This window comes from Anomaloglossus baeobatrachus, chromosome 4 (genome assembly GCF_048569485.1).
Source record: "Anomaloglossus baeobatrachus isolate aAnoBae1 chromosome 4, aAnoBae1.hap1, whole genome shotgun sequence".
NCBI classification, from domain to species: Eukaryota; Metazoa; Chordata; class Amphibia; order Anura; family Aromobatidae; genus Anomaloglossus; species Anomaloglossus baeobatrachus.
In genome coordinates, this window is record NC_134356.1 from 364,565,961 (window position 1) to 364,582,067 (window position 16,107).

The 16,107-nt window shown below is 43.2% G+C and overlaps 1 protein-coding gene across 7 annotated transcripts in view; it reads right to left on the reverse strand.

The window, feature by feature from the left end:
• Positions 1-16,107, reverse strand: part of KIF21A (kinesin family member 21A) — a 239,758-nt gene that overhangs the window by 159,150 nt on the left and 64,501 nt on the right. For all 7 annotated transcript variants that reach the window (XM_075345133.1, XM_075345130.1, XM_075345135.1 and 4 more), the window contains exon 2: positions 564-786. In XM_075345133.1, coding sequence (XP_075201248.1) covers positions 564-786 — 223 coding nt within the window. The remainder of the gene's footprint in view (positions 1-563; positions 787-16,107) is intronic.

The following is a 16,107-nucleotide window of genomic DNA, read 5'->3' on the forward strand; positions in this document are numbered from 1 at the left end:
CTTGCTAAAGAAACTGAGCGGAAAGGTGCAAGAACTAAAACACTATTGAACATCTGTGAGGCATCCTCAAACAGTAGGTGGAGGAGCACAAGGTCTCTAACATCCACCAGCTCTATAATGTCATCATGGAGAAGTGGAAAAGGATCCATTGGTTCCTGTAAAGCTCTAGTGAACTCCATGCCACAACAGAGCTAAGGTAGTGCTTGAAAATAATAGTGGCCTCACAAATTTGGCTATTTTCACTTAAAAGTGTACTCACTCTTGTTGCCAGTGGTTTAGATATTAATCACGGTGTTGAGTTATTTAGAGGACATATGAAATTTACACTGTTATACAAGCTGTACACTGACTGCTTTACATTGTATCCAAGTGTCAGTGCTGTCCCTTGAAAACATAAAATATTTACAAAAATTTGTGACTATATATAATTTTAAAAGGGATACTCAGGAGGTAGTTTCACGTTGTATGTACTCGCTATGGGAGGCCTGCTGAAACTATTGGGGGATGCGTGGCGAACAAAGGCCTCACTAATTTAACTTCAACACTAATGCTAGCATTCTTACTTGGCCATATGCAAAGACGGTGGCATTGTATCCTTCAAAGCAGCCTTCAATAAGTTTCTCTGTACAGTCCACGTAGATGTCATCTTGTTTGGAGTCAATGTCAAAGACATAGTCGAATGTGAACGCCTTATCTTTTCCTAGGAAGACTTGGGGCTCGCCAGGTGTCACAGAAGTGCAAATATGACATCCCTCAATTTTTTCTTTGGCAAGCTGCGGGCGAATTCTGAAAGAATAAAAAAAATGTAATAAGTTGAGTGTGAAGCTTTCTAGAACATACTACATTGTCATTATATTATGAGCGCACTCTACGGAGTGCTCAGAGACCCAGCATTTCTGCCAATGGACACAAACTAGAGCTAGTCTGCACAGCCGTCTCTATTCTATATCAAGATGCTGGGAAGGAAGCCATACAAGCTTAAAGGGAACCATACACTAGGTTTTTGCCCTACAAACTGTAGACATTGCTATAGTGGCGCTAGGATGCTGATTAAAATGATAGCTTTAGTTGAGAAATCTGACGCTTTATTGCAGAGCAATCTTTGCCCAAACTTTCCAAAGTTACGTAATTTGTGCAGAGTCTTGAGCATAGGGTTGGGACTTTGTAAGTTGGGTCCTCTATTATCATTCCTCGTCCTGCCTTGCCACCTTTTCTTTATTTAAATTTCCCCCCACCGCCACCATTACCACTGTTGGCGGTGTGATCACATTGCTATTGAGATCGTGGTTTTCAATAAAATGGAGCCAGAAACAGTGCATTTCACTACCACGATCTTAGGCGCCATCTTACAGAGGACACTGAGAAGATGATAATGAGCAGCGGCAGCTGATGAAAAAAAATACACCTGCGCATGCGCCACCGCTCATGTTAGTCTCCACAGTGTCTTCAATAAAACAGTGACAAAGAGTGCAGTACACGCACATTTTATTGTAGACAGTGTCACAATAGAAATGCGCATGCACCAATAGCAGTAATGATGGCGGCACAAAGCTGAAATAAAGAAAATGAGGAATGGCAGGAGGAAGAATGATAACAGATGACCCGACCCACAAAGTCCCGCTCCAATGCTCAAGACTGAGCACAAATTATGTCATTTTGGAAAGTTTGGACAAAGATTGCTCAGGATCCTAGCGCCATTATTGTATTGTCTCCAGTTTATAGTTGATACCTGGAATGTAAACTATACAATATAAAATATATTTGAAACATATACTGTCAACAAGTGTAAAAAGAATTAAACAGAATTGTGACAAAGGAGGAAGGGTACAACCTGGGTAAAAGACAAATACCACCAAAGAATTCTGTTCAATAGATAATTAGCGATAGAGATAAGACAGATAACGGAGTTCTGGGTACACTGAGGATGACCAGTGAACATAGTCGCCCTTACACAGTATGGCCACCGCACGGTGTGTGCTTGAGAGGCAGAAACTCATCACACGGCGCAAGATCTGGGCTGGATCCAATAATAAGTGAAACTGGTTGCACCCTTTATATATGGTCCTCCCTCTCACTTCTCGTCACATGCTAGAGGCGTCACTAGATTGACACATCATGTATTATATGGTTGGTAATTATGAATAGTTTTTAACCGTACTGGCCTGTTGTAACATTTTACATCAGCATCCCCAGAAAAAGCTGTGGAGCGAAACACCAATCTAGTCTGGGGTTGGAGCTTAACACTGGTTGGTAACTTTCATTATACTGCACCCTAGTTTGTTTTAATGTGTATTCTGCTATATTCTAGCTTGCCTTGGATCATAAGGTCAACTAGTTTGTCAGTTTGTACAGCATTGTTGGGTTGTGTACACAGTGATATAACAAGACTTGGCTGCACGCTAGTTATTGTAAGAATGAACATTTATTTACACACCCAGACTGATATTTAAAGCGTTATTATATGATCACTCATGTACCTAGGTGGTTACGTATTTATTGCATATGATTGTATGATTACATGTATGCACTTGTATAACCAGCTTGCTACTTCTCTGCGGCACAGTCTTGTTTGCCTGTATATCTCTCTGGTCATCTGACCCAGGGTGTGACCTTCCTCCTCCATCATAATTGTTTTTAACTGGTTTTATATTTATTTGTTTACAGTGTGTACAATTAAATGAAGCTAATATAGTGTGACTTTTACAAGACTCAGGAATATGCAGATAATTCTCTAAGTTTATCTCCGGTTTTGTTTTGATACTACTTTCTAAGTTTAATGTTGATGTTGCGCAGGTTTGTCACACAGAGTTACTGCAGACTTGTGAATTCTCACAACACACACAGCACTCACTGTCAGGATTCTCTAGTGCCAGCGCCAGAAGCGGGTGGTCATTTGACCAGAATTATACTATATGTAAACTTTTGGCTGACTAGATGTGCGTGGCCTCGTTCAATACAAGTGAATTAAGTGAGACCGCTCAAGTCTAGCCAGAATGTGGCCAGGAGTATGCGTATCGCATTCTTGTGATCATGACTGTCCACCCCCAACATTGGCATGGGAGAATCCCGACAGTGCATGTTATGCGCAATGTGAGGAATTACAAGTCTGCAGTCACAGAGTGCTAAACCTGACAACCTATTTAAGGCAAGAGTCTTTCTTATATACAGAGAACTCTGCTGAGCACTTCTTGTGGTTTCCTTCAGAATCACTAAAAAACACGACTCCTATATAAATCCTAACAGAGCCATTAATAATTATGAGGTCACTTCGAACTCCGTCTGACAGGCGTTTTTGTGCATATTAAGAAAATATGAACACTGTTGAGAACAGAGGCTAGATGGAGTCCTTCAGTGATTTTGCAGGAATCATGGTTTTCGGGACATCTCATAGAGACTCCACCAGAGTACTCAGCGAAAAGCACTGTATGTGTGAACCTAGTCTAAGTTGTAGCAGTAGGCTATACATTAAAATTTACTTGTCGTATGAACCCCGAGACCAAGGAATTTGAAAAACTAATGCTGTTCTTTAAAAACAAGGCAATGGGATTAATTTAAGACACTAACCCTATATAAAAATGATGTATCCTATATTTCAGAAGGCCAAGGCGTCTTCACAGAACACTACAGTTTGATATCCATTTCTCCATCACAATCAGGAAACCTAATAATTTTCAGTAAAGAATGGGTAATCTTATATAGTAGTTTTACGCCATTACTCATTTCTACCGTCGCCTTCACTGACGGGATAAGGCTATGTGCGCACTAGAAATGTGAAGTTTCTCAAGAAAATTTCTCGAGAAACTTCTGGGAGTGAAAGATTTCCGGACCTCCGGAAAAAATCCGCACCAAATCCGCATGCGGATTTGACGCGGATTTGCCGCGGAATAGCCGCGATTTTCCCGCGGGTGGTTCCCTGCGGATTTCTGCAGGCTGTACTGCCGAAATCCGCAGGGTACCTGCGGAAATAATGGACATGTTCATTTTCTCAAGAAAGTTTCTCAAGAAATTCTTCTCGCGGAAATTTCTTGAGAAAAATCCGCACAGTGCGCACAGCAATTTTTTTTTCCATAGAATTTGCTGGGAAATGTCTGCACAAAGATTGCAGACATTTCTCAAGAAATTTCCGCGGCAAATCCGTGGGTAAAAAGCTGTAGTGCGCACAAAGCCTAACTGTCATCGCTTCATTTAATTGATAGCAACGTTGTGTGCAGTAAATTCCACCTTATTGTATTTCCAGCTTGGTTACATCAGAAATTAGTATCTGTACATGACACAATGGCTCTAAGGCTGGAATCACACTTGTGCATGTAAAATCGCACCGATTCGCATGCTAGAAAGTTGGACGATTTTAGTTCACTTTTCATCAGTGTGCTGTCAGTGTGCTGTCAGTGTGCTGTCAGTTTTTACCCTCAGCAGCTGCTAAACCATGTAATGTTATGTACAGAAGCATTTACAGTGTTCTCTGCTACATGTGTGAAATGTATTGAGAAAAACAGATGTCACTAGGATGGTGTGTGTGCCGTCCGTGTGACATCAGTTTTTTTCATGCACCCATAGACTTGCATGAGACTTGTGCGAGAAATTCACCAAAACGCAGCATGCTGCAATTTTTTTCTCATTCCGATTTGGACTGAGAAAAAAATAGCAGATGGGAGCTGCCTCATTGCTTAACATTAGTCCGAGTGCAATGCGAGATTTTCTCGCATTGCACCCGTGCGAGTTAATCGCAAGTGAGAAGCCGGCCTAAATAGAAGGCTCCAGCTTCTAAAAAATGTAGATTCTCAAGTTTTTAATTATAGGGCAAAAGATGAAGAATAAAGGGTTAACTAGGTACTACATACTTAATACGGAGACAGAACCAAAATGCCAATATTGCCTCCCATATGGTACTGTGCTACTGACATGTGTGTGACATTTATTCCAGTGATGCGGATGTAGACAATGTGTGAAGGCCAGGAGGTCAGCTCGTGGGTGGAGGCTACCGTTTCCTGCCATGTACTTTATTGACACGCATTTGTGTATAGAAGATTTCCTCTGGAGAGTGATGAGCATACCACGAGCACAAGACTTTATCACATAATCTAGGAGGGCTGCATTAATATACATCACAGGACATGGATTACCATAAACACAATATAAACATGCCCTATATAAAAGTACAATGAAAGCTTTATAAAAATATAGCTAATGATTTGCTTATATTGGGATTAATAAAACAAAGCACTTAATCTTAATTAAAACTGATTAGAATCTCAGGCATCAGATTCCTACACTGATCGTAAACAGTATGGGCATTATATACGGTAATCAGATCTTCTTCCATAGCCTCTGTCAGTGTGTGCGTATGTATAGTGAGCTGGGTATGTGTGCAGAGAAGGTGGGCATGGATCAGGCAATTCTGACTACAAAAAGTGACCACAACTTTACAGAGATATAGATATATATTATATACATACATATATAGACCATAGTTGGAGTGGATTCAAAGTCATGACCACTCTAAAATAAGCCCCCGCCAGGGATTTTGTATTTCACCGCCGGAGTGATGCTTTAAATCTAAGTCCCCGGCCCCTGAATTAAACAGCCCGTTCCAGCGGCTTCATCATCTATCATTGCCTCTGCGGGCAGTCTCCTGTAATTTGTGACCTTCTGACAGCTCTAGTCACAACTCAATACAAGTCTATGAGAGCCTTGTTCTTGCTCTCAAAGAGATGCATTGGGAGCTTGTGCAGATATACCAGTATACATTTCACAGAAAACCACTGGTACCTGAACAGGTTATAGTAAAACTTGCTCTGAGGTTTATAGTTTTACTAATATGACAGCTTTGCTATCCCCAGAAATGTTACCCAAGGTAGAGAGCCTGTCCTGCCAAAAAACAGGAAGGAGCCCACACAGTTATGAGCTGCTCAAGAGACAACTCGAGATGAACCTTTTAAATATATCACATGTTGTAGATGGATAAATTGTCCAGCAAGTTTTTTTACACAGTTGTAAAGTAAGGAGAGCCAGCTCGATCTGAGAGTGGCATGCATCATATAAAAAGTGCAAATACACAGATTTATTCCAACTGTACTATAATAAAAAATGAGAATTTTTGGCAAATTGATCAATTCTTTGAGCCACCTCAGCCAGTCAAATGTCGAAAGGAGGGTCCTACTTTATATTATGTATTTCATGTGCCATGCGGCATCCTAGATAAAATCAGAACCATATTACAGCACACATACCTGTAACCTGTGTATAACCGCTTACATGTCGCAAAAGGAGGCGGTTGTGGATAAACGGCAGCCCAGGTCCCAACCTGCGCAGCAGACGCCACACACTAGGACTATATCAGAACTGACCTTCACAGTGCCAGACCAGCAACTATAAATCAAGGCGGATCAGATCCAAGTATGGTGCCTAATTAGAACATTGCCTGTGGAAAAGGGTGAGGCAGCTGAATGTGAACAGCTACCAACAGGAGGAATATATTGCAAACCAAAGTGTGGCGTCTGCTGCGCACACTGGGACCTGGGCTGCTTTTTATCCGCAGTTGCCTCTTTTTCGACATGGAAGCGGTTATATATAGGTTACAAGTATGTGTGCTTCAATATGGTTCTGCTTTTAATTTATCTAGGAGGCCGCATGACACACGAAATACATAATATAGAGTAGGACCCCCGTATCGAGATTTGCCGTGACGTGGCAGCTCAAAAAAAATTGATCAATTATTTTCTAAAAATCTAATTTTAAATTTTAGTACAGGTGGAATAAATCCATGAATTTGCACTTTTTATATGATGCATGCCACTCTCAGATCGTGCTGGCTCCCTTCTCACAGTTGTAAAGTAGCAGTGAGCTGCCATGGAAAAAAGTTTGAAAAACTACAGGTAGTTAAAAAAAAAAAAAAATCATCATTACACGAGGGAGAGGTGAGATTCTCCCTAACATATAAATCCTAGACAACAAGAAAAGTATTTAAAGGGAACCGGTCAGGTGCAATATGCACGCAGAGCCACGAGCAGTTGTGGGTGCATATTGCTAATCCCTGCCGAACCGTCCCTGTATACACTAGCATAGATAAAGAGATCTTTAAAAAAAAGTATTTCTAAAGATTTTATAATATGCAAATGAGGCCAGGGACTAGTCGCAAGGGCGTTATATCCCCCAACTAGCCCGCCCTCTTAGCATGTTAGCTTGCCCACAGGGGTGTACTAACATGCTATTCAATGCCCACTGCCCAGCATCATCAGAAGTGACTTGAGTACCTGTGTCCGTTGTCACCGCCTTAGACGCCAGGCTTGGGGTCAGTGCACACAATCAGCATTGCCGGCACTTACGGTCATACACACTATGAAGCAGGGTGTACCTGGCTTCAGAGAGGTCTACTGCTCATGACTGGAAGTGCCGGTACATCTTATCATATGCACTGACTCTAAGACTGCGTCTGAGGCGGTGATGAGGGACACAGGTACGCATGTCACCGCTGATGACGCTGGGCAATGGGCATTTAATAGCATGTTAGTTCACCCCTATGAGCATGCTAACACGCTAAGAGGGCAGACTAGTCGGCGGAAAATCAGGGCCTTGCCTGGATTTAACTTCCCTACACAACTTTTCCCTCTACAGGTTCACACTAGCCACATATAAGAAATGTAATTTTCCCATGACTTCTTGGCCCAGTCAATATGCGAGTCTACCACTTCAGCTCTGCTACCTGATGTGCCAGAGCACACTTTCACATGGACTTGTCTTTCCCACTTTACAGTCCCCAAGTTACATTCTTTTCTACCCAGTGTTTTTCTAAGGCATATCATAGTGCGACCGCACTTAGAATACTGTGTACAATTCTGGTCACCGATATATAAGAAGGACATAGCTGAACTGGAGAGAGTGCAGAGAAGAGCGACCAAGATTATTAGAGGAATGGGTGGGCTGCAATACCAAGACAGGTTATTAAACTTGGGGTTATTTAGTTTGGAAAAACTAAGGCTTAGGGGGGATCTAATCACAATGTATAAATATATGAGGGGACCGTACAGAGACCTTTCCAAAGATCTTTTTACACCTAGGCCTGCGACTGGAACACGGGGGCATCCGCTACGTCTTGAGGAAAGAAGGTTTAATCATAATCACAGACGAGGATTCTTTACTGTACGAGCAGTGAGACTATGGAACTCTCTGCCGCATGATGTTGTAATGAGTGATTCACTACTAACATTTAAGCAGAGCCTGGACGCCTTTCTTGAAAAATTTAATATTACCAGTTATGTATATTAGATTTTATGACAGGGTGTTGATCCAGGGAACTAGTCTGATTGCCGGATGTGGAGTCAGGAAGGAAATTTTTTCCCCATTGGAACTTGTTTGCCACATTGGGGTTTTTTTTGCCTTCCTCTGGATCAACATGTTAGGCTACGGGTTGAACTAGATGGACTTAGAGTCTCCCTTCAACCTTAAAAACTATGATGATGATGATGATCATCCGCAATGCATTTAGATATTAAAAAAAAAATAAATAAAAAAGGTGGTCTTCTTTTACCCGTAACTCTGACGCCAGTCTTGCCCTTTGTGGGCGTATATAGATTACACACACACACATAGGCACAATTATGGCACTGGGTTTTATTTTATTTTTAGTTCTTCGGATACTTTGCAGACAGACCCATACGTCTAGAGATCATAAGAGGATTTATAAGTCAGTTTATTCCAGTTTAGTTAGGCTAAAACAAATATTACAGCGCCAAGAGTTATATAAGGCCTCTACATGCCGGCATTACAGGCATGAGAAAAACATTAGTTGACAGTCCGGCCACTGTAACGAAACAGAGCAGCTTGTGTTTGCCGTGTCCCGTTTCAATGCAGCACTTTTTCCATATGAAGAAGAGGTAGTGAAGAGTTTCTTTTACAGCACTCGTACGTATGAAATGATTCATCAAGTCTTATTACACAGAGGTCTATGTCACAAACCCGACATGCAATAAATGCGGTGGGATGTTTTAATGGACTATACTTTTAAAATTAAAAACTTTAGTTGTTGAAATGATTAAATCTAAAAATTCTATAACTTTTTAGATTAAGTTCCCACGGTGCAAAAACACCAAAAACACATGGAAATTCCTCCATTGGGCCCCTGTGCTGGAGTGAGCCACTTATCCCCCAATATGAGCAGTATTTGGCCTCATTACATATTCACTGTGTACAGAAAAAAGCAGCATCTCAATCAATCATTCAACAAACTACCCAGTGCATTATTACAATTTAGCACAGCTTCACCCTTTGCAAAAAAAAAAAAAAGGATGAAATGTGCAACAAATGCGAAACCATGTTAAAGGGGTTATCCGGCTTCTTTTGACTTTTTTTTTTATTCCCCTATTGGGCTACATTGGGGCCGGTAATTAGATAGAGACCACTTACCTGCCCTGCTGTCAGCCCCTCTCCCCCGGCTCAGAGTGGTCATGTGACCGCTCCTGCCGCGATTTTGCTGCTTTCGGTCATTTCATGTCAACATGGGCAGGGCCATGTTGACATGCAAATCTGGAACAGCATGTCGCCTCCCTGCTGGGCTGTACAGTGCGTGGAGTAACCGCCCCCGTTCCCTGCACCCTCCCACACATTCCCCCGCACCCCGTACTCTGCCCACAACCTCCCCCTGCACTGCTGTGGGACCCGTGACCTGGGGGAGGGGCCTGGCAGCGGCTGCCGTGGTGTCAGCGCCAGCACTAAGCCCCCTGCTCAGGATCACACATTCAAATATACCGGCATCGCAGATCACAGATGCCGGTACATTTGAAAGTGCTGATGAGAAGGAGCGCAGCTTCTCATCACTGCCCGGCTGTCTGTGCTCTCTTCAGCACAGCGGTGACGTCACTACTGTGCTGATATGTCTAGAGCACAGACAGCGCGCGAACGTGCAGGAGCGGCGGGGACCGAGGACGGGTGAGTATGTACTCCCTACATGTGTTCCCTATGGGGGATGGGGTGGGTCGGTGCAGAGCCCTGTCTGTGTGCGGTGCAGAGCCCTGTCTGTGCGTGTGCGGTGCAGAGCCATATGTGTGCGGTGCAGAGCCATATGTGTGCGGTGCAGAGCCATATGTGTGCGGTGCAGAGCCATATGTGTGCGTGTGCAGAGCCATATGTGTGCGTGTGCGGTGCAGAGCCTGATGTGGGGCTGTTATTTGCAATGCTGTAGTGATAACAGGTCATTGCTGAGGCTGAATACTGACAGGGAATGTGTGTGCAGGGGGCGAGGCTGGACACTGGGGAGGGGCTGGACACTGGGGAGGGGCTGGACAGTGAGGCCGGGCGGTGCCAGCTGTGACTGGGAGGTTTTGCACAGGAAGTGGTCAGTTTGCTGGAGCTGAATGTAAACAAGGAGCTGCAGAGAATAAAGGGATAATTCAAGAGGAACAAAAGTTAGAAAACCAAAAATAACAATGTAGGGGTGATTTATATGACAATACAGCACAGATTAGCTTAACAAAAATTTTTCAGTTTATGTCGGACAACTCCTTTAACAAGTAAAATACAGATAATTTGCAAGAAAATCTATATCAAAAGACACAACAGATGAACATCGTCGTAGTGTAGGCTGCTTGTTCAGTCTCTGGACGGAGTGTTAGGATAAGCTGCATTCTAGAGAGTGTAACCACAGGTCATCGTTGGTTTTCAATAACATCCAGCAGAACTGGGAATGTGCAGAGACCATAAGGCCTTTACACAGCGCTTTGTTTCCATCCATTTCTGGGTGCTTTTTGAAGTATGTTTGGTGTCATTGTCCTGCTGGAAGACCCATGACCTAGGACGCAAGCCTAACTTTCGGACACTGGGCACTACATTGCGACTAATGATGAGTGAGCATGTTCGCCACTACTTGATCGAGTATCCGAGCACTCGGGTACTCACGGTGCTAAGCCGAGTATCACAAGTGCTCAGATGTGTCGTCCATGAAACAAACACAAAGCACAGGCTTACTTCACTGCATGAAATGAGCTGGCACCCCACTGAGAACCATTCGCAGTTTCTGAATGACTTTCACTGGGGGTTAACAATATTTTTGAATGTTAGTGCATTAGATTATGTGGCCTGGGCAGCTAAGCACTGTTGCCCTTTTGCTGCTGTGAATTATTCTTTAATTTTGGGGGGAAAATGTAATTTTTGTTTGTGGTTTAGCTTGTTTATTTTCACTATCACTTTACTTTTCTTACAAGACTTGAACCTGCACTATATACAGCAATACTGTTTGTAGCAAAAAATCCCAGTCTCATGTGAACGTCAGCCACGCATTTGCTTTCATCGGAGCAGTCATGATCTTTGTTCTGCAGAATCGACTTGGAATGCCAACCCATCGGCGTGTCGCAGGGTGGGAGGTGATGGCCACACAGAACAGTGCCCCCCCCCATTAAGCCGTAAATTCCTGTGTCAGAAACGAACATCTGCATTTAACACGTTAGCAGCGGGGTGAGCTCTTCTCCACCCTTAGCGGTTAGAGGCAGATGACAGCTGACTAACAGCCATCATCTGCCTGAAAAAATGCGAGACCGCATCAAAGAAGGGGACCAGTCTTATGGCGTAATAGTGATGTAATAGTACAACATATACCAGAAAGAGGTTAAAGAACACCTGTTCTAATTATTAATTTTTCATCAATAGTAAACATGAAAATAAGAAATTCTCCTGAATTAATCTTACTCGGTAAGCTCCATATATCTGTATCTGTATGCAGTGAAGATATATTTTCACATTCTATATAGAAAAGAGATGACAGTTACTGGTCATAACGTTCTACAGAGGAAGGAGAAGCTAGAGGCAGGCAGGCATTCTGCTGCAAGTTCCCCGGAAGTTACACATTAAGATGAGAAAATATATCACTTTAGCAGAAAAAATAATTTGTACTATATGCGCTCATGACATAAAATAACTAATCCAACAGTGACTCGCATTAGAAATTTGTACAGATGCAGAATCATCGTTCATTATCCCCTCCATGCTTCCATAAGGCTTAAAGGGAACCTTTCACTAGATTCGGTGACTATAAGCTGCAGCAACCACCACTGGGCTCTTATATTCAGTATATTAGAATTGTTTATATAAGAGCCCAGGTCGCTGAGTAGAACGTAAAAATTACTTCTTACCTAAACAGTCGGTACAGTGTAGATGGGTGTGTCTGTTCTCCGGGTGCGGCGCCTTCTTTTTCGGCCATCTTTGTCCTCCTTCTTCTGAAGCCTGGGTGCATGATGCGTCCTACATCATGCACACAGTCCCGCTCATGCGCACTACAATACTTTGATTGGCCTTGCTCAATGGGAAATCAAAGTGCGCCTGCGCAGGACCTAAATGCTGGCCTGTGTGCATGACGTAGGACGCGTCATGCACCCAGGCTTCAGAAGGAGGACAAAGATGTCCGAAAGAGGAGGCGCCGCACCTGGAGAACGGAGACACCCATCTGACCAATATGCACCGTACCGACGGTTTAGGCAAGTATTATAAAGTCATTTTAACGTTCTACACAGCAACCTTGGCTCTTATATACAGTATGTTAGAATTGTTTATATAAGAGCCCACTGGTGGTGGCCGTAGCTTATAGTCACCAAATCTGGTGATAGGTTCCCTTTAATACACACAAGCCTTATTGGAATCTGTATCACATGACTACGGAACAGAGAGGACAAGTAATCAATACAGTTGAACATTATATTTTTATTTATTTTTTTAATTAAAAACAAAATCGCCCCTCCAGCCCCATACACTCTAGGTACTTTATATGTAGAAAACAAAGCTATCCGCAGCCCGACATTGGACCTGGATCCTTATCTCCGCTGACATCATCTGTCCGGGGCCCCCATTAGAATGTGGATCGGGCCTTTAAAATACCAATTTGCTGTTTACGCTTTTCTTGGCTCCTGGATATCAAGTGAAGGTCTCCCATTGTCACTGGATTGTTTAGTCAACAAAGGCGCTAATGTGAAGACTGGAAGTAATGTAACCCGGTAAACCGTCATTTAGAACATGTGCACAGAACAGAAGAATGGAAACTGTTTTACGTTTCTTATATTCCATTCCCCTTTAAATACAACACAAAATCTGACCTGCAAAAGGGCAGAAAAGACTAATAAGATTATCTAAGTGCTTCCTTTATTATTAAATAAGCCCGGTGAGTCAGCCTTGTTGGCTCCCTTTCATCCACATCGGTCCTCCGCAGACAGATCATGGCTATCTGCTACACTCGCAATAATGTCATTGTGCTGGCAAAGAATGAGGCTGGGTCACATTTCAGCGGCCTGTGGGCAGGTTGTGTTCTGGCAGACCTGGTCACAGGATTTCTAGGTTTTATGCTTTTTCACATAGGTTATACCGTAACTATATTGTACTCATGCGAGCTGTATAGAAAACTAGCAAATATATTGTCAGCACAAGAAGTCCTCTTTAAATAAAAATCATCTAAAAAGTCACTAGAAGATTTCTATTTCCAACCAAATTGAACTGATCTGCCCCTAACAGCAAATAAATGCACAATTCATAGTTTAGGAATTTCCACCTTAAAGGGGTTTTCCCAAGAACAAAGTTAATTTTAAAGTTTATTTTAATTAAAAGATCTTGGAATTATAATAAGTTCCACAATCGGATGTGTTTGATAAAAATGTTCCTGTGCTGTGATAATCTTGTAAATGTGCCCCTGCTATGTACTGTGTAATGGCCGTGTCTGACTGTACAGGGACATGGTCTGATCATACCACATCTCCTGGCCTGGGAGAAACATTTGTGTGGGATCCCGTGCTCTAAAGTCTGTATACTTTATTACATCCTCCCCGACCCAGGAGATGTGGTATGGTCAGACCATGTCCCTGTACAGTCAGACACAACCATTACACAGTACACCACAGGGGGCACAAAAATACAATTCTCAGCACAAGAACATTTTATTTTATTTATTTTTTTTTTTTTTAAACACATCCAGTTGGGAGCTTATTATTATTCCAAGATCTATTGATTAAAATGAACTTTGTTTGGCGCACGACACTCGTCAGATGCTCCAGATTCCTGGAAAGGCGTGCACTTGTTCATGAATCAGGAGCTTCTGACTTCAGCTTGCCCCAACATCAAACACCAGCGAGAACAACATTGGTCTTGATGAATCGGAACCAAAGTTTGAAGATCTGGGTGGAGACCCATAGACAGAGAAAAGACTAGTCCAGGGCCAAACTATATCTTCTATGGAACGCCAGAGAGACTCAGAGAAAAATATACCTTGCTACTATCGTGCAGAAAGGCTAAAAGTCACGTTGCTTATGGTTTGGGAAGCATTAATCAGCTGATTAGCTCCCTTTGACAAGGCAAAAAAAAAAGAAGTCCAGTTAACATGGCAGTTATAAGAAAATAAAATATTACATCAGTACACAAGTAGATGCTTCCCGTCCAACAGAGATGGGTCAAGTGCACAGTCTACGGTATAGAGCGCACATTAATGATGAGAGTCCAAAGTGTGGCCTGTACTAGCGCAAACAATCTGATGGAGTACATCAAAAAGGAGGATATACTGCTGAAGACAGTGAATAACCACAGAAAAAAAGGGTTAACCACTGGTAAGGGCAACAAGTAGGGTATGGAGAAAGCTCCCAAGAGAGTCAGGTGAGGAACCACACAAAGAGAGCATGATTGGCCCAAACAGTCAGGGCCAGGCCCAAACAGTCAGGGCCAGGCCCAAACAGTCAGGGCCAGGCCCAAACAGTCAGGGCCAGGCCCAAACAGTCAGGGCCAGGCCCAAACAGTCAGGGCCAGGCCCAAACAGTCAGGGCCAGGCCCAAACAGTCAGGGCCAAGCCCAAACAGTCAGGGCCAAGCCCAAACAGTCAGGGCCAAGCCCAAACAGTCAGGGCCAAGCCCAAACAGTCAGGGCACAGCCCAAACAGTCAGGGCACAGCCCAAACAGTCAGGGCACAGCCCAAACAGTCAGGGCACAGCCCAAACAGTCAGGGCACAGCCCAAACAGTCAGGGCACAGCCCAAACAGTCAGGGCACAGCCCAAACAGTCAGGGCACAGCCCAAACAGTCAGGGCACAGCCCAAACAGTCAGGGCACAGCCCAAACAGTCAGGGCCAGGCCCAAACAGTCAGGGCCAAGCCCAAACAGTCAGGGCCAAGCCCAAACAGTCAGGGCCAAGCCCAAACAGTCAGGGCCAAGCCCAAACAGTCAGGGCCAAGCCCAAACAGTCAGGGCCAAGCCCAAACAGTCAGGGCCAAGCCCAAACAGTCAGGGCCAAGCCCAAACAGTCAGGGCCAAGCTAAACAGTCAGTACTGAACTAATTTGCAGCTTTCTAGCCAGTGTACCTGTTGCTGCATTTTGGATACACTCCATCTCTGAGACAGCTCCAGCAAAGACTCGTAATGTCCATGCAACACCATTATTATAGTCAGGAGCACAAATAGCTTGATCAGCAAGCGATCAGCGCCTTAAAATCACAAAGGCCATCTTTTTCACAGCAACCTTCGTCTAGAAATGTTTACACGATCTCCAAAACTGCACTGTATCCAAGGGACACTGTCGATATCTTTTAACATCATCACATCAGAGTGCCAATAGTCAAACAGTATAGTGCCCTTCTTCAACTGTATACAGTAAATTACAAAAGTACTATACATACCCTCAATCTCACCCATTAGGAGTATTTCTGTATGTTTAATCAGATTGATCGTGGCTAGACCAAGGCGTATATAAAGTTGTCTTACAAAAGTCAAAAAGAGCTAGATAAATGGATTCTATTTCAGCCTATAAGTCTCTCACACAGCCATAAACATATACTGCTGACATTTGGACGGTGCCCAACAGTGGAACAAAAAGCTGATCCGAAAGGTAGAGCCACCATTACTTTGCACTGAAGAGGATATTGGAATATACAGTGCAAAATACGTCACATATGAAGAAGCGAACAACTGGCGCACATACATGATAAAATAACAGATTTTTATAACTATAATCTTCATGTGTTCATGGTTTCCTATTACTATGATAGAGATCTCATCTTGAATTTCAGCATTTACAATGTTAGTAAGGTTTACACACTGAAACATCAAGCTCTGCACAAAGGCACAATCTGTCACTAGTCAGACGTACTTGCTAATACCC